The sequence below is a fragment of the Lepus europaeus genome, assembly GCF_033115175.1.
Source record: "Lepus europaeus isolate LE1 chromosome 21 unlocalized genomic scaffold, mLepTim1.pri SUPER_21_unloc_10, whole genome shotgun sequence".
In the NCBI taxonomy this organism is placed as follows: domain Eukaryota; kingdom Metazoa; phylum Chordata; class Mammalia; order Lagomorpha; family Leporidae; genus Lepus; species Lepus europaeus.
Genome location: NW_026909006.1, coordinates 40,229 through 64,275, shown reverse-complemented (window position 1 = coordinate 64,275; position 24,047 = coordinate 40,229). Strand labels below are relative to the sequence as shown.

At 53.3% G+C, this 24,047-nt stretch overlaps 1 protein-coding gene across 1 annotated transcript in view; it reads right to left on the bottom strand.

Moving 5' to 3' along the window:
* Positions 1 to 310: 310 nt before the first annotated feature.
* The window catches only part of LOC133754319 (katanin-interacting protein-like), a gene marked incomplete at its 3' end in the record, with an annotated part of 56,935 nt that continues 33,198 nt past the window's right edge, over positions 311 to 24,047 (bottom strand). Inside the window, exons 3-5 of the mRNA XM_062184780.1 lie at positions 11,684 to 11,760; positions 2,637 to 2,806; positions 311 to 408 (exon numbers count right to left, since the gene is read on the bottom strand). Coding sequence (XP_062040764.1) covers positions 311 to 408; positions 2,637 to 2,806; positions 11,684 to 11,745 — 330 coding nt within the window. The remainder of the gene's footprint in view (positions 409 to 2,636; positions 2,807 to 11,683; positions 11,761 to 24,047) is intronic.

The window sequence follows — 24,047 nt, the reverse complement described above, 5'->3', positions numbered from 1 at the left end:
CTCACTCTGCCCCTGGCGTCTAGGAGCATGCATGGCATACAGCAGGTGCTCAATAAAAAATCTGCTGTAAGACTAAGTCATTGCGAGGGAGCAGAGTCTGACCTCCCCACGCTCCCGAGTGGGGCCGGGATGACCCTATCCAGAAGGGAGGACCACACGGCAGAAAGAGGACGGCGCGCCCAGAACGGGCACCACTAGGGCGCCCAGCCACACCCACCGGCTGCCCTGGGGGATCTGAAACGCTCTGATCTGTTTCCAGCCCCTCGACCGTCCCACGCCCTATTTTAAAGCAGGAGCCGGGGCCACAGACCTGGTGCCATCCTCGGCGCTGCACTCTGCTGGGGGCCGTCTGTGAACCGTGTCGCAAGGCGTCTTCGGCTTCTCGAAGCAGGGTTCTTCGTGCACAATCTGCGGCAGAGGCAGCGAGGACACTGGTGAGGCGCTGATGGCTCGCTTGCGCCCAGGGGTGTTTCGTAACAGGCATCTAAGGTGCGTGTCAGCGTGCCCCAAAGTCTTGTATGGGAGGACGCTCCCTGCAGTGCTGTGTGCAGTGGCGGTGTGTGTGTGTGTGTGTGTGTGAGTGTGTGGTTAGGAAGCAGGCTAACCACCCAGCGACCAGGGGAACTGAGCCACAGCACGTCAGCACTGCAGGGCGACAAGCAAAATGTGCTGTCCCATCAGGCAGATGGAGATGTGCAAACCATGTATCTCCAAGATACAGGGGCCTGGGAAGGCACTGCTTGTGCACCAGGTCACTAGCTGGACTAGCCAGGGAAACAGGATAGATTTAACTGGTGAATGAATGAATATATTGCTGGCACGCCCAGGATGGTGAATCCTGCTCTCTGCTCCTCCCTGAAACCTGGACCAGGAGGGGCGCAGGTTTCCCTTGCAGCCCTTGGAGCCAGGAAGCTCAGACTAAGCCGTGCTGAGCTGCCCTGGTTCTCCCAGGGGAACAGGCTGGAACACCACTTCCTCTTCTTGTCCCTTGGTGTGGCTATGATTTTCACTGTTTCTGAACAGCGCGGGATCTTGCATGTGTGTGAGGCAGCAGCGCATCAGAGTAACGCGCACTGAGGTCACCATGTGCCGCACCCTTTACGGTTCTCACAGCATTTCCTCTTCCTGGCCAGCCCGCAACATGGGTGTAGTTATTCCCATTTTCCAGGGGAGGAAACTGAGGATCAGGCAGGACCCGACTGCCTGAGATGTCCAAGCTAGAACGTGGTGCGACGGGGTCCATTCCCATCTCGTTCTGTCTTGTTTCAGATGCTTCTCTTGTGGCTCAGTAGCACGCTAGCAACTCAGACAAAGAGGATCGTCTTACAGGACCCTGGCACCCAGGAACAGGCACCCTCTTTAGTTTCCATTTTAAAGACGGGCAAACAGAGTGGACGCTGGGCAGGTACAGCAGGTGAGATGCCACTGCTTGGAGTGCTCTACTGCTGATCCAGCTCCTTGCTAATGCACAACCCTGGGAGGCAGCAGGTGGTGACACAAGAGTTCAGGTTCCTGCCACCCATGTGGGAGACCTGGATGGAGTTTCAGACCCCAGGCTTTGGGCTGGGCCAGTCTTGGCTGTTGCAAGCATTTGGAGAGTGAACCAGCAGATGTAAGATCTACTCCCTCCCCCCTCTCTTTGTCTCTCCTCCTCCCACCCCTTTGCCTTTCAATAAATAAAAAATCTTTCTAAAAGACGATCAAATAAAGGCACAGGGAGACTGAATGGCTTCCCCACAGTAACATGTCCCAATCAAGACCTGATACCACGTGCTCTGCTGTTCTGTTTATTCAACTATCAATCATTTTAAAAAATGTTTTAGTGTTTCAGTTTTATCTACTTGAAAGGCAGAGAGAGAGAGAGAGAGAGAGGGAGAGAGAGGAACCTCCCATCTGCTGGCTCACTCCCCAAATGCCTGCAATGGCCAGGACTAGGCTAGGTCAAAGCCAGGAGCCCAGAACTCCATCCCAATCTCCCACGTGAGTGGCAGGGGCCCAGGTACTTAACCCAATACCTGCTGCCTCCCATGACCCATGAGCATGGAGCTGGATGGGAAGCAGAGGAGCCAGGACTCAACCCAGCCCTCTGCAGGATGTGGGTGTCCCAAGTGGCGGTTTAACCCACCGCACCACAACGCCCCCCCCCCCCAGTCATTTCTGATGCCTACACTAGGCCAGACACTAAGTTGGGAGCTTTCCTACGACACCTGCAGGATGCCTGTGTTTTTCTTAGCCATGTGAAATCTGTTTCAGGGTGCACAGTATGGATGAACTAAATACAAAAATGAATGATGAATCAAATATTACATCTGGGTTAAAGTTAAGACAGATCGAGCGAACATCAGGAATAATCGAAAAGACCCTACACTTTTCCTTAACTGACTGACGCTGGAGACCAGGAAATGTAAAAGCTAGAAATGTGTTGCTCTAGGATAGCGGAGGCCAAGACCCATTTGAAAAATAACAAGGATTTCGCTTTCTCGCTCTCACGCCCTCTCTGGTGAAGTAGGTGTAGTGCATGCATGCGCAGTAAGGCCTCTGCAGGCAGGGTCACCGGCACACAGGCGGTGGTCCACAGCCCCTCACTGCTTCCATGCAGCAGCGCTGCTGCTTGGCTGGGAAGGGGCTGCGCTCACCGTGGGTCCCCTTGGCGTGCGAGGCACTCCTGGAGAAGTCGGAGCGCACGGCCTTCCGAGGCGATGGCTTCTGTTCCGAATTGGCCCCGTTGACGTAGACAGAGAACCCTTGTTCCAAGTGCTCCAGGTGTAGCTGCATGGGGTCCTTGGCTTTCAAATGCTTCAGCACCCTGGAAGAGAAACCGTCACTTGTTGCTAAGCCACCCCCAAGCCGGGAGGAGTGAACCACCGTGGTGATGGCTGAGTGTCTCTCCTCAGGCCCACGATGCCCACGGGGGACAGAGCCCTGCAGGGAAGGTGTTGCACATCAGCAAGCAGGAATGCATGTGGTCCCTGCCCCGGGAGGGCTGGGGCACAGGTAGCAAGCGGGCCCTGCGAGCCTACAGCTGGGTTTTCCAAGATAAAGCAACTTTGTGGCCTTGGCGACACTTTGATGTGTAGCTAACAGGGGCTTTAGGGCCCCAGGTTCTAAGAAATTTCACCCAACACATCTACAAATCAGGAAACACCCCTTGTCAGACTGGGCAGCCAATGTTTTTGCGTCAGTGAATACATGTGTTTCAAACGCTCACTCTTGATTTCTCAAATGCCGTATTATTTTGTATTCTAATGCAGTCAAAACCCGCGTCAGCGCAGGCCCTGGCTTGCGAGTAATTTACGACTATCACACTCCGGCTGGGAGGGGCTGAGCGTGAGCGTGGCCAGGGCTGCGGTTTAGCTTTCCCTAAAGCCCAAACCTCAAGCCTGCAGCGTGGTCCTGTCCACCTTCCTGACGTGGCTCTCCAGTCTCCCCAGAACTGCTTCCTGTCACCCCAAACGGGCCAGTGTCTTTAACAAACACCTGTACCCACCCCCGCTTCAACTCGATTCACGGACAACCAAACAACCTGGCGACAGGTGTGCGTCCTCTGTAGTCACGAAGTAAGTACCCACCAAACGGGCAACATTACAAAATGTCTCAATGGCGGGAATCACATAAAAGGCAGGCCCGACAAAGTCCGTTCGCAGTGCATGTATGACAGTCTCATCATGCGTGGTAGTTCACTGGGAATGCTTAATTAGCCAACGCAGAACCGCTGTTCCTGGGGCCAATACAGGGTGGCTTCTTGCAAGCGTCTCCTTCCATTTTCATGAAGCAATCAATGCGTAACCTTGGGACCTTGCCGGCTCATTCGCATTGACCTCACGGCCAAGAGCACTCTGGTCTACGCCTGCGCAAAGCTTACCCAACGCACATATTTGTTTCCATCAGGCGCACTGCAGCCTTCTCATGCTTAGGGATTCTGGACGGCTGTGGGCACTCTTTCAGGGGGCTGGCCAAGACAGTGAGATCACCAGCAAACAGCCCCCAACTGGGAAGCACGGGGCACAGACAGAACACTTGTTCACAGTAGGAGAGCAGGGTACTGCCTCGGACCACCTCGGCTGTGTCAAGGGACTCTTCACGGGTTACTGAGTGACCACAAAAGCACAGCCCACATTGATTACTGGGTAACAGGTTAAGTTCCACCAAGCAGACAAAGTCACAGATAGGGAACCCGGGACCCAGGAGGATCAACTGTGTCAGGACAATGAGTTTTCACAACCACCCTACAGATGAGGCACAGAGAAGGTGGGTAAGTTGTCCAAGGTCACACAGTAGCGGGGCAAGGTGCCAAGTTAGGCATCTGGGCAAGGCTCCAAGTTAGGCATTACCACAACAAAGACAGCCTCTAATGGTAATGAGATGATGCTGAATCCAGCAAGCTGGACACTGCCAGAAACTCACAGACCCAATCCAGAAATAATATGAAAACATACAAAATGCCACGTGTTCCATCTCTGTCCAGTAAGCACATTCCCAAGCATCAGCTCTGGTCAAGAAGACAAGCAGGAGGTGGGTGTTGGGGCACAGCAGATTAAGCCACTGCGTGGGATGCCTGCATTTTGTATCGGAGTGCTGGTTTGAATTCTGGCTACTCTGCTTCCGATCCAGCTCCCTGCTAATGTGCCTGGCAAGTAGCAGATGATGGCTCGAGGAACTCCTTGAGTTCCTGCCACCCACATGGAAGACCCGGATGGAGTTCCTGGATTTAGCCCAGCCCAGACCTGGCTGTTGCAGGCATTTGGGGAGTGAACCAGGGGACGGAACATCTCTCTCTCTCTGCACTTTGCCTTTCAAATATATATATGTAGGGGTTTTTTTCTTTCTTTTTTAAAAAAAGAAGATGGTCAGTGTTCAGTCATAACAGAACCCTGCCAATAACCCCAACATCTGACAGCAGGGAAGCAGAGACTGGGATGTTATGTTACACAGTCGTGTGTCCCTGAGCAATGCGTCGGCAAGTCTGTTGTGTCAACATCATGGGACATGCTTACTAAGACAGCTCCAGTGTCACCAGCTGAGACCATCTTATGGCACCGCCGTCATATAGGCGGTCCACCATTGGCTAAGACATCAGCGGGCAGTGCATGGCTGTCATTGTGAAAGCCGCAGGTGAACAGGAGATGGGTTGGCTCTGGGGGGCGGTGGGCTGAAGGGACAGAATAAAGGGGGCACCAGTGCAGTCAATGCAAAGCTGGAGAATGGCGTTTGTGGTCCCAGAGTGGAAGGTGCTGAGTGCAAAGCTACAATCGGCGGGAGAAGCACGGCGGTGGCACTGTTGGTGATTTCTTTGTTTACTTTTAAATGTTTCTCCACGACTGGGCCATCCATCTTACCCACCATCGCGGCAGGAGCATTTATTACAGCCTGCTTATCTCCTGCCAGCCTTAGGAGCTGGGGAGATGCCTGATTGTTGGGCAACAACAGGAAAACACAAGTAACCAAGAGGCAATTTCTAAACACGACAACCGCTGAGCTCACTCCCAGGAGCCAACAACGGACAAGGAGGGCACCGGCATCTCCATGGAGAGGGAAGGAGCCCGGGGTCGCGGAGGCCCCGCGATGGGGTGGGAAGTCTGATCACCCAGGAAGAGAGCCTGCCTCGACTTTTCTCCGGGAGTCTGCTCTGTCTCCTGATGCCACACTAGCCGTTACGCCATAGCCTTACCCAGGATCTGAGGCTGACACTCCATGTGTGCCTCGCCTTTAGCAGAGTGATTTATGAAAATGTGGATTTATGAAACTGATAAATTAGGAGATAATTATTCAGCTTGTGAAAAGAATTGCTAAAGGAACTCCTCTCTAGCCGCTGAGCGTGTCGGTAGCATCCAGGTGGCATCAAAGAAAAATGTTTTTGTTTTAATTGATGGCCTGCTTTGCATAAGAAGTTGTCCTCTGTGGAGGAGACTCAGATAAATCAGACGCAGCCCCTGCCCTATGTGAAGCGGGGCCCTGCCCGCCTGCGCCTGCCACCAGGGCACCCGGATGACTGCTATTACACTGCCGACTGATCTGTGGCTTCGCTGTTCCTCCTCCTGTCCCCACGGGAATCTGAGCCCCAGGGCACGGGCATCTGTCCCACCAGCCACGGTGCCTGCTGAGGGTGAGGGACAAGGGGGAGAGGCCCTCGAGGCCCATTTCTGGAACAAGTGGCCCCGAGGACCTCAAGGTCTAGCAGGAAACATGGAGGGGTATCCAAGGCTCCAACGTCGCAGCCATCCCTTTCCTGTGATCCCCGGGTTGCCTCTGGGGTTACCTGGACAGAGAGCTCTTGCTGCACAGAGGGGGAAGTGGAGGCAGGCTGACTTAGGAGTTCCTCGGGTCATAAGGGTATGTGGTGGCAAGCTGACATGGCCGGGATGGTTGGGGAGGACTCCCCATCTCACGGGCCACCAAAGAAGGGACTCAAGATGGTGAAAAGGACTTAGGGATCGAAAGGGCAGGTCAGCGTGTTTGCTGCTCATGGGATGCCAGCCCACTTGTGAGCACCTTCATAACTGAGCTGGCTCTGGGCTCTGGGTGGTGTGGGTGCCACAGGACCATACACCAGCACATGGTTTTTTGAGACATAGTTGTCCCAAAGATCAGCTGAGAGTTCGCCAAAGGCCAAGGATTCTCTGGATTCTTCTCAGGGAGAAGTCAGGTTCAATATCAAGAGGAGGGACAGGCACCTGGCACAGCAGTTACAGTGCGGATTGGGGTGCCCACACTATATACGACAGTGCCTGGGTTCGAGTCACGGCCCTGCTTCCAATCCCAGCTTCTTGCTAACACATACCCTGGGAGGTAGGAGGTGATGGCTCAAAGTACTTGGGTCCCTGCCACCCAAGTGAGAGACCCCGATCAAGGTCCTGTCTCCTGGCTTCAGCTTGGCCCAGCTTCAGCTATTGCGGGCAGGTGGGGAGAGAGTCGCCAGCAGATGGGAGAGTTCAGGGTTGGGGTGGGGGGTGGAAGGAGAGGGACGGTGATGGGAATCACTGGCTTGGCGGTGGGCTTCCGACGGCCTTCCAGCACCTGTCTCACTTCATCCTTCAGTGGCCGGGAGACATGGGTTCTTCCCGCTTTACAGATAAACGTCCCCAAGGCCAGAGCAGTCAGCTGAGCCAGGAACTGAGTTCTGGCCTGCAGGGCTCCAGAGCCTGTGCTCTCACCTAGCCCCTTCGGCATTTTTTTGCCTCCAACCCCAGGCATCACTGCACGGAGACTCCAAACAAGTGCAATTCATGCGAGGGAGCAAATACTCCCCTCTGAAGACTTCTTGGAGGTGGTGCCATTTCCAGCCAGCCTTGAAGGATGAAGAGAGGGAAGGCAGCGTAAAGCCTCTAGCAGTCACCTGGAGAGGCCAAGGGAGCATCATGTGGAGGGCGGAGCTCAGGACTATGACCTTGGGTGAGCCACTAACCCTCCCCAGACCCCATGTCCTCTTTGACAAGTGAGACAGTTGGGGCTGGTGCTGTGGCGTAGCGGGGAAAGCCACCACCTGCAGTGCCAGCATCCCATATGGACACTGGTTCAAATCCTGGCTGCTCCACTTCTGATCCAGCTCTCTGCTATGGCCTGGAAAGCAGCAGAAGATGGCCCAAGTCCTTGGGCCCCTGCATCCGTGTCGGAGACCTGGAGGAAGCTCTTGGCTTCAGAGCTCAGCCCCAGCCATCTGGGGAGTGAACCAGTGGATGGAAGACCTCTGTCTACCTCCCCCTCTCTGTTAACTCTCCTTTCAAATAAATAAGTAAATCTTTAAAGAAAAGAAAAGAAAAGAGACTGAGAAGGGCATGAGGCAGCCTGTGCCTCCACGGGCTGCCATGAGGACACAAAGGACAGCGAGTGAAGACCCCAGAGTAGACGCTGGCCGAGGGGAAGCAGGCAAAGATCTTGGTACTTTCCTCTGGGGCCAGCACGCACGGCTCCTGGACATGTTTCCCTATAGGTTTCCCTCCATCGATCTTTCTCAAGGATCAAATGATAGGAGCACTGCTGAGTGCCTGGACCTGCTGCACTGACTACCTGGAGAGAGGTGGGATGGTCCCTGTGTCGCCAGCTCCTTGGGGGCAAGGGCCCTAACCTTGTCAGTGGCCCTCGATATCGCTTTGGGTGTGACTGCAGCTTGCATGTGGTGGAGTGACTGGAGTCACTAAGAGTCTGCAGGGATATGTGGCTGGCGGGGGGGGGGGGGGGGAGGGTACGCAGCAGGGTCTGTGCAGAGCCTCCCCCTGCCCCATCCCACCCTTGTGTTCCCCCAGAGTCACCATCACTCCGGTAGTTAGAGGTGGCCTTGTGGCCAGGGTGCTCCCCAGGGACAGGTGCTGGGTGATGGGCACCTGGTCTCCCTGCTGCCCAGCAGCTCTCCCTCAAAACATAGCTGCTCAGGGCTCCTTTGGAAACACGGCCACTCCTTCTCCAACTCCATGCTTTGGTGGAACCCACTCCAACACCCAACTCAGCAGGGCAGCCAGCTGGACTCAGGGAGTGACTGGCTCAGGGTGAGAGCCCACCCGGCCGACAGGAAGGAACTAGAGGAACTACTCGCTTCCCTCTGAGGTAGGATCTAAGCAGAGGCTTCCACTGGCTGCCCTGGCTACTGTGAGGGGAGCACCTGTCCCCTGGAAAAACGCCGGTGATAGATGCAGAAGGACTGACTTCGGTGATGGAATTTCAGCACTTACATCCAGGTATGCTTGAAGCCACAGTCTCAGGCTGCATTTCTTAACTTCAAGAGCCAGTAAACAGGGCTGGCACTGTGGCATAGTGGGCTAAGCTTTTTCCTGCGGTGCCGGCATCCCATATGGGCGCTGGCTCGAGTCCTGGCTGCTCCACTTCCGATCCAGCTCTCTGCTATGGCCTGGGAAAGCAGTGGAAGATGGCCCAAGTCCTTGAGTCCCTGCACCTACATCAGAGACCTGGAAGAAGCTCCTGGCTCCTGGCTTTAGATTGGCAGAGCTCTGGCCATTGAGGCTATCTGGGGAGTGACCCAGTGCGTGGAAGACCTCTCTCTCTCTCTCCCTTTCTGTCTGTAACTCTACCTCTCAAACAAGTAAATAAAATCTTAAAAAAAAAAAAAATCAGTAAACTGTTTCCTAGCAGCTGAAGTTCTTTGCTTTGGGTTTCTGTCTTACAACAAAGGAACACTAAATAAGGCAATCTGTGCGCTTCTCGCTCCTCGCTGGCACCACTCCCCTCTTCCCACTAGATGGAATGGGATGCCAGAACTTAGGGGCCCTCAGTGAGACCTTGCTGAATCAAAGAACTGACGTCACCGGCCCTGATGGACAGACCTCTGCCAAGATCCCACCCCGTGATTGCACACCCTTTCCCGGGGTTGCACAGCCTGGGTTTCCGGCCCCCTCGACGCCCACTGTGAAGCTCAGAGACTGGTTTTCTGCCTGATTCTACACATTCCCAAGTCGACTGCAGCTTATTGCCCAATAAACGCCTCCTTTGTGCACTGAGGCCCTCTGGCAACTGTGCAGGATTCTGTCCTCTTGGGTATTTCTGACAACATGAAAATAAAACAGCTCCTCTATTTCCTGGTTGCAAGACCGTGGGCAAGTTGCTCATTGTTCTGGGCCTCCACTTCCTTTCTGTACAATGGGTATGATTACTATTTGCCTTGCTGGGCAGTGTGGAGATAAAATAAAAAGCCGGGCTGTGGTGTCTGGCCCACGCTCTCCCTGACCAGAGCTCAGGGGCACGCCCATCTCTCACAGCTCTCCATTTGAAGTTCCTGCGTTCCAGCTCTGTCTTCTAATTTCCTGCCACCAAGACAGCACCCACTTGGAGCTGGCATTGTGCAGCAGGTTAGGCTGCCGCTTATGACACCAGCATCCCACAGGAGCGCACCAGTTCAAGTCCCGGCTGCTCTGCTTCCGATCCAGTTCCCGGCTAATCTGCCTGGGAAAGCAGTGCAAGATGGTCTAAGTGTTTAGACCCCTTCTAGCCACATGGAGACCTGGATCAAGTTCCTGGCTCCTGGCTTCAGCTATTTAGGGAGTAAACCAGCACACGGAAGATCTCTCTCTAATTCTGCTTTTCAAATAAATAAATAAACAAACCTTAAAAAAAAAAAAAAAAGATGGTTCCTGCTTGTAGACAGCACAAACTACCTCCACCCCCATCCCATTTGATGGCAGCTGTTTTGATTTATTTCTCATTGCCTTTGAGCTCCAACCTCATCTCTGGAAATTCTCGGGATGCTACCTGCGGGTCTCTCTTTAGCTGTACATCTATCGATCCCCTCATTAACAAGAAGCCATTTGCTCCTAAAGAACAATGACACTCTCTCCCCAGACGAGTCACATGCACATGATTACAGCTGTCACCCAAGTGTGCGGTGGCACCACCCGGCCTGCCAGAATGGAATAAAAATGCCCCTCTCCGAGAAAATCTCACGTGGGGCTCATCAACATTCAAGCTGGCCCCAGGGTGGGTCCCTAAGCACAGAGGACAGTGCCTGCCGTTTCAGGCCGGTCCCGGGAAGTTCACCCACTCAGAATTTTGTCCCTGGAAGGTGGTGCCACCTCACCAGGGGGCATCTGGCAATGTGGGCAGATGTTGCCATGAACATAGGACTCTGGGTGGAACTGGGTAAAGAGGCTCCACTACACCGCACAGGACTACCTAGAGCCATAAAACGTGCCTAGCACCATGCGCCACCAGAGCAGCTGCTGACAACTACCAGTGGTCCAATTCAGGCAAGCTGAATCCACACTCAGGACGACGGCCCTCCCCTCTTCCCTGCAAGCCCGCAAGTCCATGTTCCTAGCGCAAAGGCCCAAATTAGCCTCCCCCTCCTGGAGATCCGTCTTGTGGGCCTGCAGTGTTCTTCTGTTTATTTTGTGCCTACACTGGAATTCATTACCAACATTTGAAAACTCCAGAGGCTTCACAACACAGGTTTGGATTTGCAGCTTGTCTGGCAAACTCAGAGGATCCAGCCCCCTGGAGGCCTGTGTTCCCACAAACGGCTGACCTGAGCCGATCAGGCCCTGCTGTGGGAGCTCTTCGCTGGCCGCCTGGCCCCCTCCTAGCACCCAGGTCAGCAAGGCTAACTTACGGCAAGTTTCTAGGCCTGCAGACAAACCACGGCGGCCTGAAAACGAGCTTTCTCTCTGCTCTGCCAAGGAACCACTTTCATGTTCACGGTGCCTCTTTGGAAAACCAGACGATGCTGCTGCGACCTCCCCCCCTCCCATCACCACACCCTGCACCTGCTGCAAGCTCTTCCAAACACCAGCACCCGCTTTACTTTAATGCCATCTCCACCTATCTCAAAATGCCGGTGTGAAAGGGCTCCGCCTTTACATAACACGGTGGCGTGATTACAGGCTCAGATTTCAAGGGACTGTCAAAGCCTGTGAGATCCCAGGCTGGGCTATTGTGCAGGCCCTGCCAAATTCCTTTTCCTGACAATCTTACCTTCTCCCCCAACAGAGGCGGGGAGGCAGGGGGTGGTACTTACACGTCCCACAGTTTGCTATGGCTCAATCAAAAGAGGCAATTAAATCGGTGAATGGGGAACTAGGAGCCGGAGCCAGGCTGGCAGACAATGCTCTCAAGCCTCTGAGGGGAGGGTGGGCCAGCATCCCATTCCCACATGAAGCAGAGCCTACGTGCTGTTAATAAATCTAAACAGATTTTTTTTTATTTGGCTAATAGCCAGGGCTGCCGACGGGCGGCTTCATCTTACCGGTTTCTCTGCTGAAGCAATATTAAATACTCATCATGTTTCTCATCAAAGTCTGTCACCATGTCCTTAGTGTAACCCTGAAAGGAAGAAACAGAGCCGTGTGACATCGGAATGCAGGGAAGTCTTCACTGGGAGCCAGGGCGCCGCGCATCGCGCCCAGCGGCAGTGGCGACCTTGATGAAGGCCCAGCTCCCTGGGCGCGTCGCTCTGGCGACCTGGAGCCCTGGAGATCAGCTGATGGCCCAGCGGGTCTCACACGCACACAGCTTTCATCATCTTCACAGAGGAGAAAGTTGAGTCCCCAGCGTCGCTACTGTTTGTCCCTCCTGGTGCCCCAGAAAAACTGTGGCTCGGACGAGAGGGGGGCTTCATGGTTTTCTCACTTGGTGATGGCAATCATTATGACCAGATGCGACCTGAATCAGCTGTTTCAAAGGGGGGCTCCTTCTCTCCTGGCCGCTGCAAGAGAACCTCAGGCTAACTATAAACCATGGAGTCATTACAGAAATAGATGGCCCCCCCAGAGCACAGGCTCCTATGGAGGGGATGTTTGTGGTTCCCTGGCACCGGCTCTGGATTGCCTACAGGAAACATCCACACCTTCTGGCAGCTCACTGCCCTCCTGACATGCCCTTGAACGTGCCTTTGTTCTCCTCTGGAGCCCCATGGCCTTGGCCTTGCCAATCAACACACTCCTCCCCCACCAGCCACCAAGACCCAAGTCAGCCCCGGGGCTCTGCGGATACCCTTGGGAAAGAGATGCTCTCTTTCTCCTGGGGGAGCTTGAGCTGATGAGCTGCAGGCCTGGAACTGCCCAAGAATGAAACTGGGAAAAAAGGCAGCAGAGGCAGGCACTGGGCATAGCAGTTTAAAGCACCGCTTGGGACGCTCACATTCTGTATCAGTGCTAGGGTTCAAGTCCTGCCTCTGCTCCCAATCCCAGCTCCCTGCTAATGCACACCCTGAGAGGCAGCAGGCGATGGTTCATCTTGTTGGGTCCTTGCTACTCATGTGGGAGATAGGACTGACTTCCTGGCAAGCCAGGCCACAGTTGCAGGCATTTGGGGAATGAAGTAGTGAATGGACAATCCCTCTTTCTCTCTCTCTCTCTGCATTTCATAAACAAATAGCAGATCCAACACAGGGCGAGAGAGATTCCTCATGACGTAAGTTGAGCCCCTGGAGCCACTCCATGCCTTTTGTTATCTGGACAACTCAGCTATTGCTTGATAAGTTTCAGCTGAGTTTCTATTATCCACAGTCAACGATTTTAGGAACTACACCAAGATCTGACCATCAGACATAACCCCTATTATGATTTAGTACAGCTTCACGGAGGAATAATTAATATATAATCAACTATAAGGGGCCGACACTGTGGCTCACTTGGCTAATCCTCCGCCTGTGGCGCCGGAATCCCATATGGGCTCCGAGTTCTAGTCCCGGTTGCTCCTCTTCCAGTCCAGCTCTCTGCTGTGGCCTGGGAGGGCAGTGGAGGATGGCCCAAGTGCTTTGGCCCCTGCACCCGCATGGGAGACCAGGAAGGAGCACTTGGCTCCCAGCTTCGGATCGGTGCAGCGCTGGCCGTGGCGGCCATTTGGGGAGTGAACCAACAGAAGGAAGACCTTTCTTTCTGTCTCTGTCTATAACTCTACCTATCAAATAAAATATATTATATATATATATATAATCAACTATGCCTATCTCAAGGGACCCAGGCACACACCAAGATAGCCCTCCACTGACATGATAGGGGCTCATCTGGATGTTTCCTTCTATCCATAATATACATAGATACCCAGCTACACACAAATACACACAGCTGCTTTCAAACAAAACGAACTCGGACTATAAATGATGCATTACAATCTGCTGTTTCTTAAATAACTTTTGGCCAAGAAATGGATTGAAGATACAGTATCACCTTGGTACGGGGTCACAAGTTACCACAAATTAAAGAGGTGAGGATTTAATTGATAGGTAGGACATCTGTAACGGAAATGCAATTTGTGAGGGAATTCTAATGACTATCACAGCACACGGGGGCTGGGGGGAGAGGAGGGAGAAGACAATCCCATCATTCTTTTCTTCTCCAAATCTGTCTTTAACCCCAGTATTCCACTAGAACACTCCCCAAGGCTGAATCAGGATCGCCTTAGCTACATACATTGTCTCTTCTCTCCACCCTTTCCAACCGCTCCAGGCCAGGGGGAACTGCCGAGGCGCCCTTCCCCAGGCTGCCCTCTTACCCTCCCCGGTCTACAGGACTGCACAAGCTCTCTGCCTGCCCTTGCATCCTTGCCCCAGGTGAGGACAGTCAGCATCTGCCTGTCTCTTCCTATCTGCTTCCCCCTCTGATCGGGAAACAAGACCCTGTGGACGGGGCACCCAGAGGTCGATCTGCCATCAGCGTGGACAGCCAACCTGCTCTTTCTCCTCCCATTTCCTAGATGAGCCCAGCTTATTGCCATCTGCTTCCCTCCTCCTGTGTCACCTCCACTTCTCCTCCTTGAGTCCTTCCTCTCTGTCCCCACGCATTAGTTAGCTTTTTACTACTGGAAAAAATACCCCGGAGTAGCTGCTGCTTTTTTTTTTTTTTTTAAGTTTTATGATTTTGAAAGGCAGAGTTATAGAAAGGGAGGTCGTCCATCTGCTGGTTCACTCCCCAGATGGTTGCAAAAACCAGGGCTGGGCCAGGCTGAAGCCAGGAGCTGGTTGGGAAGTAGAGCAGCCAGGACTTGAACTGGCGCCCATAGGGGATGTGCCACAGCGCCTTCCCCACCACCCCAGCCCCCCGCCTCCTGGGCCCGAGTTGCTTCCTAGGAAGGAAGAGGCTTGTATTTTGGAAGTTCACAGTCCAAGACTGGGCAAGCCTCATTGGTTCAGGCATCTGGAGAGGACAGAAGATGGGGAGAGAGGACCCCACGGCGATTCAAGCAGAGACATAGGAAACACCCTCTACATCTACCACCTCTTAGTCTCTCCTAACAAAGCCATCACGGTTTGCTCACTGGCTCCACCCTAGCAGCTGAATCCAATTCCGTCACTTCTCAAAGGTCCCACCTACAGACACCGTAATTGGATGAAGCCTCCACCCTAATCCACTGACCACTAACCAATGACAGTAAACCTAAGACGGGGGTTTACATGTCAGCGTGAGTTTGGGGAACCAAAGCCTGCTCAAACCCTAACTCCCTTTGGGAACAGGATGCAGTGCCCTCATTGTCTCTCCTGATGTCTCTGGAGCCTGAGTTCCCCGGAGCTTCCTGCTGGCTGATCTGACCACTAGGAAATGAGCAATAATACGGAAGGAGGGTACTATGAAGTTACAGGAAAGTATAAAAAAAAAAAAAAAGAAAACAAAAGAAAAGAAAAAGCTAGCAGTGACTTTCCCTGGCTTTCTGAGGTGCCCACGGAGATTACTCGGGCCCTGCTGGGACTGAGCCCTGCCTCACCCCGCACTGTGGCAAGCACAGGAGACCTTGGCCCTGGGGAAGAAGTGGTTTGCAGGCTACTGAGTCCAGGGAGGATTCTCGGTTCCTTCCAGAACAACAACATGTGTCCTGTGCAAACAGTTTTATGTGGCATTTCCGTATCCACGTTTCTCCTTTGATCTTCACAGCAGCTCTTGAAGTGGTTATTATTACCCCATTTGAGATACAAGGAGACCCATCCACGCAGCCTTCCAGAACACGGAGCCTACTCCATGGCAATTTACATAACCATTTTGAAATAGGAAAATGACCACGGATGTATTAAGGTGTGGAATGAGACTTCCAGTGACATTTTTAGATGAAATGCAGGACTTCAAAGACATGTCCGTCAGTAAGGGGCCACTCAGGGCTGTCACCTCAGACCCTCCACGGGAGGCATTATCTCTCCTCCGCCAGGATGGAGATAGCATCAGAAAGACTAGAAGCCTCCTAAACACTGACATGCATACAAGTCACCTGGAATTGCAGGGAAATGCAGAACCTGACTCAGTAGCTCTGGGGAGGGCCCAAGCCTGAATTTCTATATATATATATATATATATATATATATATATATATTATTTGAGAGAGATCCCATCCACACCCCAAATGCCTGCAACAGCCAGGGCTGGGACAGCTCAATCCAGGTCCCCCACATCAGTGGCAGAAACTCAACCATTCGAGCCACGCTGCTGCCTCCCAGGGTTGGCATTAGCAGGAAGCTGGAGTCGGGAGCCACAGCCCGGTATGGAACCCAGGAACTCTGAAGTGGGATGCAGGAGTCCTAACTGCTAGGCTAAACGTCTGCCCCCCACACCTGCACTTCCAATGAGCTCCTGGGTAAGGCTCACTTGAGTAGCAAGGCCCCTGAGCTAGCTGACCTTACTCCCCACTACTGATAATACCCTCACCTCTAGCCAGACTGTCTCTGAACTTGAGTCAGGAAGAACATGGAGTCTAGACATGGTTCCAAGGCACAATGCCGCCACTTAGCTTCCTTATCTGTAAAATGGGAGTAACAGCAGTAGCCGTCCGGTTGGACTTTTGTTTCCATGATGGGGATAACTGTTTTTTGTGGTTTTTTTTTTTTTTTTTTTTTTGACAGGCAGAGTGGACAGTGAGAGAGAGACAGAGAGAAAGGTCTTCCTTTACCGTTGGTCCACCCTCTAATGGCTGCTGCAGCCAGTGCGCTGCGGCCGGTGCACCGCGCTGATCCGAAGCCAGGAGCCAGGTGCCCCTCCTAGTCTCCCATGCAGGTGCAGGGCCCAAGGACCTGGGCCATCCTCCTCTGCACTCCTGGGGCACAGCAGAGAGCTGGACTGGAAGAGGAGCAACCGGGACAGAATCCGGCGCCCTGACCAGGGCTAGAACCTGGTGTGCCGGCGCTGCAAGGCGGGGGATTAGCCTATTGAGCCGCGGCGCCGGCCGGGGCTAACTGTTGATTGGATGCAGTGATGGTGGAAAGGACTTAGCGTGGTACCTGGCCCTATAAAGTTACAGCTGCACTTACAGAATTCCATCATGGGAATAGCACTACCTAGAGCCCTTCCCCTTGCCAGCTCCTAACCCAGTGCCTTCACCATTCCATTCCCTGTCCTAGTCCACCCCTCCCCATGCCCTTCCATTCTCCACTCAGACTCTCCAAGGCCCAGCTCAGTCCCCAAAGTCTCCACGAAGTCCTCCCCTCATCCCCACTCACTGCAGTTCTTCCTGAAACCCTGCAATTAGTATTAAATTATATACAACACGGTGTGAAATAGTATGTAATTAAGTGCTAACTTGCTAGCACTTAACTACAGTCTGTATTGCTCCCTAATTACCTGGGGATTTGGAGCCTGGGGGTGAGTCTCTCCTGAGACTCAGTGTCCTTGTCTGTCAAACGGGGGTATTTAATCCGCTCTACCCCACAGGGCTGCTACAGAGATTACGACGAGACAAGTGCAGGTAATACAGGGTCTTTTTCCTTCTTCTTCTTGAGTCTCCAGGTGGATGACAAACTCCCGGGGGCAGACTGTAGCATGGGGAAGGAGAGGACATGACACGGGGAGCCAGGACACCCGGGCTCTGGGCCTAGCTTCCCTGCTGCCCGGCTTCTTGATGCTAACTGCATAGGGTGCCTAAGCATTCCCTGTGTGTCGACAGCACTAACCCTTTCCACACCTAACCTGGCTCAGCACAACTCTAGGTCACACACCAGCCGCTGCCTCTCGCTAGCCTGGCACACTTCATTCTGCTGAGGTTTTAGTTTGTTGTCTAGAATGGAGGGATGTACATTCAAGGCACCCAACAGAGGGGTGGCGGCTCTGCAAAATGCCAACTTTATCACCATTGCTTTTCAGCAAATGTTTATCAAGTGCATACCCTATGGCCAACCCCTTTAAGGATGTAGGCAGGGTTTACCAGAAGCTCTGAGCTAGTGTATATTCAGATTCCAACTTGCCTGTGTGGATAGTACTTAACCTATGGTCCATGGTCCAGGGCCACACTGCATGACCCCCAGGCATGTCGGGTATGGTGTGCAAAGTGCTCCCTCTGCTGCGCATGTGCAGGCTGCAACTGCAATGGAGCATGCAAGCTCTTACCAGTGCTGGGAACACCCATTCAGTGGAATGCACAGGGGCCAGCATTGTGACACAGCTAAGCCGCTGTCTGCAACCCAGGAAGCCCACATCAGAATGCCGGCAAGAGTCCCAGCCACTCCACTTCTGATCCAGCTCCCTGCTAATGTTCCTAGGAAGGCAGCAGAAGATGGTACAAGTAACTGAGCCCTGCCACTCATGGAGTTTCTAGGCCTGGTTCTGCCTGCCCTAGATCTGGCTGTTGTGATCATTTGGGGAGCTAACCGGCAGATGGCAGATCACTCTTCTCTCTGTGTCTCTTCCTCTTTCACTCTGCCTTGCAAATAAATAAATAATTTTTTTAAAGGTAGAGTCAAAGAGAGAGAGAGAGGGAGAGACAGAGACAAAGGCCTTCCATCTGCTGGTTCACTCCCCAAATGGCCACAATGGCCAGAGCTGGGCTGATCTGAAGCCAGGAATCAGGAGCTTCTTCTGGGTTTCCCACGTGGGTACAGGGGTCCAAGCACTTGGGCCATTTTCCACAGAATTTGCAGGCCACAGCAGAGAACTGGGTCAGAAAAGGAGCAGCTGGGACACAAACCAGCACCCATATGGGATGTTGGTGCTGCAGGCAGAGGCTTAGCTAAGTACACCACAGCACTGGCCCCCAAATAAATAAATCTTAAATAAATATATAAAGGTATGCACAAGGGTGTTTCAGTCTCAGGGTCCAGAACCTTCATCAGCCTACTTAAGGCACCTGTGACCCAGAAAAGGGGAGAAATAATTCTAACAAAACACACAAAATGTAGCAACGGTCAGAATGAGAGGACAAGGCAGGTCTCTGAGGGCTCAGGCAGGCCCCAATCCTTGCAGCCATTCTCAACGCCTCCCTCCCTCCCCCCCGCACACTGCATCCATCAGCTCCACCTGAAAACTACTGCATACAGCCCCCACCCCCGCCCTTAACCACAGAGGACGCGGTCCCAGACCCCAGGGGGAGTACCAACCCTACACACACCGCACTGAGCAGCTTCTCCGTGGCCTATCCGAATTGCCAGCATCACCACTCTTGCGCGCTGAGGCCAAATGAAGTAAAATAAGGGTTCTGTGAACAAAAGCCCTGCTAGACTGCAACAGTAGACACGAGATGGCTTACAGGCAGGCAGCCTACACAGCGTGGACACACTGGACAAGGAATGATTCACGTCCTGGGCAGGACAGAACAGGAGGGTGTGGGGTTTCATCCTGCCACTCAGGGACCTCCTGGAGCTTTCCATGTAGGGTTTACAGTCCTCACCAAAACTCAGAAAGGGAAGCCGTGGATAAGGGGAAACTACCCTATCCAAAATCTACCATTTCCCTGCCTCCTCTCCCACACTGGCCGCCTGCACTGCCTTCGTCCCTGCTGTCAGCGCTCCTTACTGCACACAGGGGCCAGAAGATTTAAAGCGGAATCACGTGGCTCCAGCTCAGGACTCCACGTGGATTCTCATCCCCCTCAGAGTCAAGGACAAGGCCCTCCCAGGGCCCTGTACACGGGATCTCAATTCCCGCCTCTGGCCTGCCTGCCACCGCTCCACTCCTCCTCCTCATCCCAGTACTGCCAGCACCCATGAGTCCCTCCACTCGGAGTGCTCTGTTGCCAGGAAACTGCCCCACCTGCAGACCTTCTTCAAGACTTGGCCCTGCTGGTGTTGTGACACAATGAGTAAAGCCGCCTCCTGTTGACACCAGTATTCCATTTCGAAGTACAGGTTCAAGTCTCAGCTGTTCCACTTCTGATCCAGCTCTCTGCTAATGAGCCTGGGAAAGGAGCAGAAGATGGCCCAAGTGCTTGGACCCCTGCCATGCATGTGGGAGACCCGGATGGAGTTTCTGGCTCCTGGCTTTGCCCTGGCTTTGTGGCTTGTGGCAATTTGAGGTAGTGAACCAGCAAATGAACAGCCTCTGTTAATCTGCCTTTCAAACACACACACACACACACACAACAAGAAACAAAAAGGCCTCCTGCTCAGTGAGGTCTTCCCTGACCACTGCAAGCTGTGCACATACAGCACCTGCCTTTCAAACCCTGCTGACACAACGTCCAATTTACCTTCCATGTACGAGGCCTCCGCGTGGTTCCTATGCTAGAATGAAAATCCTTGGATGCCAGAGAGCTCTGTCTGTTTTGTGCCTGGTGTGTTCCAAGCCCCCAGAACAGTACCTGACCACGAGGGGGGCCCTTTGATAAGTACTGTCTGAAAGCAGACTGGGATTTGAAAGTGGAAAAGGTTGCCTGGGCAGCAAGCAAGGGGCAGGGCCTCCGGGCAGCAGGACGAGCACCTGCATGGGTTTGGGGACCAGACACAGCATGAGCTGCTCACCGACCAGGCAGAGGCAGTGCCCAACTTCACCAAGGAGGGATTAGCAGGTCTGAGCTATGGCCAGTGAACAGTCTAAGGGGTTGAGATGTGACATGAAGGCAAATTCTCATTGTCGCTCTTGCTACCCTTGTCATTGTTACCCCTAATGCTAGCCCTAGAAGAGGCGTAGAATTTTATCAATGGCCATGTTATTAATTCTCTCTGGGGGCAAAAGAAAAAAAAAAGGGAAAACTGAATTGGAAAGAAACATCATAAATCAGTTATACTTAAAGACGCGCAACAGACTCCATATTTCAGGGATCACGTATTCCTCTGAGGCCAGAATATTGGAATTCTCCTAAACGCGGCTGATTTAGTGAGTGCGGAGGCCTGCGCTGCATTAACGAGTTGTTGAGAGCGAGCACAGAGTCGGCAGCCAGGGCTTGCGGACGCTGTAGCTCCACCTCGCAGGCAGCAGCCCCCGGCAGAGAAAAACAGCACCTCAGAGTGCGTTAACAAGGAGGCTGCCAGACGCAGCGTCTGCAGCCAGGGCGGGGTTCACAGGGCCCCTTCACCTCCCTGGGTTCCAGCAACCCCACCCCCTCCCCCAGCTCCACACCTTTTTTTAAAATTAATTAATTTATTTGAAAGGCAAAGAGTGAGAGAGAGGTCTTCCATCTGCTGGTTCACTCCCCAAACCAAATGGCCACAACAACCAGGGCTGGGTCAGGCTGAAGCCAGGAGCCAGGAACTCCATCCTGGTCTCCCATCATGGGTGGCAGGGACCTAAGTCCTTGGGCCAACCTCCACTGCTTTCCCAGTCACATTAGCAAGGAGCTGGATCGGAAGCAGAGCAGCCGGGACCTGAACCAGTGTTCTGATGTGGGATGTCGCTGTCCCAAAGCAGCGACTTAATCTGCTGTGACATAGCTCCACGTTAGCTGAGGGACGATTTATGAGTAATAAGAGAATGTTCCTGGTTCCTGGGGCCCAGCTCTCTGGGCCGCCCATATGCTCTCTGTGGGTGCTTAGTCAGGTCCCACAATAATCCTGTGCTCTGGGAGCACGCCCCCATTTCACAGAGGAGAAAACTGAGGCCTACAAAGCTGCAGCAAATTGCCTGAAGGCCATGCCTGGAGACAGCAGATGCATGATTTTTGTCGGCTCAGTTTCTGTTCCTTTTCTCCTGGTTACATCACCTTGGTTTCCCTTTGGAAAACCCCTGTCCTCCACCCTCAACCCACACAGCGCACACGGAGAACATGCCCACGCTCCAAGGGCAGGCACATGACCCATGCCAGGCCAGGTGCGTGCCCAGCCAACAGACTAACCCAGGCATCAGGTGAGCTTGCTGGTAAAGTCTCCCTCTGACATAACTAGTTCCACGAGGAAACATTGCCCCAAGTGACATCCACACAGAGGCGGCAGAGTCAAGGATGGTGAGAAACAGACCTGAAGGGACCCTGATCCTCGCAACAGTGGTCAGGACTTGGATCCAGCCATGCCTGGACTATTCAGGCGCATGGCCCAATATGTTCATTTCTTCCCTCAAACCGGTTTGAATCATGTGTGCGTGTGCGTGTGCGTGTGCGTGTGTGTGTGTGTGTGAGAGAGAGAGAGACCTGATCCTGGGAGGCACAGAGGTGGGGCTCATACTCAGCAGTGTCTGCACTAAACGAATCAGAGGAATCCAAGGAACCAGAGAAGCATTTACTAGAGGATTAAATGACACCTTAATGAATGCTCTCAGTGGCCCTACCCCCAGGAAAAGGCAACACAGACGTCCCTGCCAATACAAACCCCTACTCTTCCTTCAAAACCTGCCCTGAAAGACAGCCCCTCTGTTGTGGCGATTCTGTTGCGTCCCAGTGCTGGGTGCTAAGTCCATAGGGAATGTTAGTCCAATGAAAAGCTGTTAGACTAAGCCTATTTGCACTACATTTGCTAACACTTCCCCCAAAAGCAACCACAAACACTTTGTATCCAGTGTTCTTAATGTTGCAAACAAAAGCCAGGCAACAGAGACCTAAAGCGGTGGCTGATACTGCCCCCTTCAGGTGGAAAGAAAGACAAGAAAACGCTGCAGCAAACATTCACATTCCCGGAGACTGGGGGGTGGGTTATGTCCTAACAAAATATTGCATGCTGTGCACACGCCTGGTGGCTCGTCAGAGGCGGAGTCTGCGTTATCTCTGAGTGTCTTAGCCTCACACTTATTACTACCTTTCCTGCTATGTTCCTCTCTTTACCACTACCAATGTATACATGGAGGCCCAGAATCTATTTCTTAGATTTCAGGACAAAAGACACTGTATTTTTAGGAATATGTTTTCTTCCACAGCTCCCTGAAAAACTCATTTTCAATACAAATCTGATGGGAAATAATCAGCATTGCTTTTTATGCTCAGGGAAGTTTTCTTGCGAGATTGCAATTGTGTATTATCAACTCTCTTATCCTGGCAAATAGAGAAGACTTTGTAAATCCTGAATGAGTTTACGTTAAAAAGGAAACTTTCCATTAACGCCGTAAATGGAAAATCATTAGCGCGTGCCATAAATAGAAGGTAAGTACAGACATAAATACGGAGCTGCTAAGACAGGGAAGGCCGCCAGGCCCCCTGAGCAAAGCACACGCAGGGGACCGAGTTCACACAACCTTGGGGGGGGGGGGCGGGGATTCTCACAGTTGTTCAGTGTTTAATGAGCACCTGCTCTGGCCAGGCCCTGATCTGGACAATGCAGACAACAAGGAGCACAGGTCTCTGAGGTCATGGGTGTGTGTGCTAGTGATGATCTGAGAAGGGAGTCAGCACATGGGAGAAGTCTGTCTCTCTCTCTCTGCTTCCCAAATACTCAACACTTCAAGAAGTAAGTACCGTGAATACAGCATGTCCATGGCCAAGTGTTATGGAGTGTGGGACGGAGGGGAGAGGCTGTTTTCGGCCAGGGGCATCAGAGAAGGTAGGAGGTGAACCCCTGAGGGGGTCCAGACACAGGGGGTTTCTAGGAGGGTGCTGAGGTTGGGGTGTGTTCAGCGTGTCTTCGGAGGCGCTCAGAGTCCAGTGTGGCCAGAAGAGGGGCTGGGACTCCTGCCACATCCGAGGTAGCCCAGGAGCTGCTGGGGGCTTTGGGCAGAGCTGACCTCATCTCCCCTAAGTCTCATGCAAGTCCTGAAGTTACTAAGGTGAAGGCTAAGGCCAAGGCCAAGGCCAAGGCCAGAGCAGCTCAGCAGGGTTGAGGCCGCTCCGCTCCTTAGGAGAGCCGGGAGAGGGTCCAGGTCGGCACTGCACAGCCTGTGACAGTGACGGAGCAGGCCAGCACTGCTTCCACATTGCTAGGCCAGGCCGGTGCTGTCAGCAACACTGACGGAGGGCAGCTGCCACCTGTCACAGCCTGTCAGTCCTGCAGGACAGGACAGGCGCCTGCCGGCAGAGTGGCGGCCATGGCTGAATCCGTCTCCATCCACCCGATTTGCATCAGGGAACTTTTCCTTCTCAGGGAATGGACTGCCCAACCAGCATATCCTTCCCAAGATGGCGCCCATCCCCACATGTTGCCCCTGGCCCTGAAGAGGGAGGAGCCTACTTCTCCTGCTGATTTTCTACAGCTCCTCCTGGTTGGGCCTTGTGCCGAGGATTACAGACAGAGATGAACTTAGTCTGGCCCCGACCCCATCCCAGTAGGCTGTTTCTCCAGCCTTCAATGCCCCCCCACCCACCCAAGAGTGAGCAGGTTTGGCCCAGGGCCTTCTCTTCCAGGAGCCTCTCCTGATTGCCCCAGCCCTGAGAGCATCTCTCCTCCTTTGTCTGTGGTCTCCCCAAGCCCCCATGGGGATGCCAGATGCACGGGGCCACGGGCAGCGCCAGCTTGTTTGCTCCTCATCTCCCAGCACCACATGGGTTCCTGGCATTTGCAAGGAGCTTATGAGGGATTTGTTGATGGGAAGGAAGGAGGAGGAGCACGAGGAAAGGCAGGGTGGAAGGCC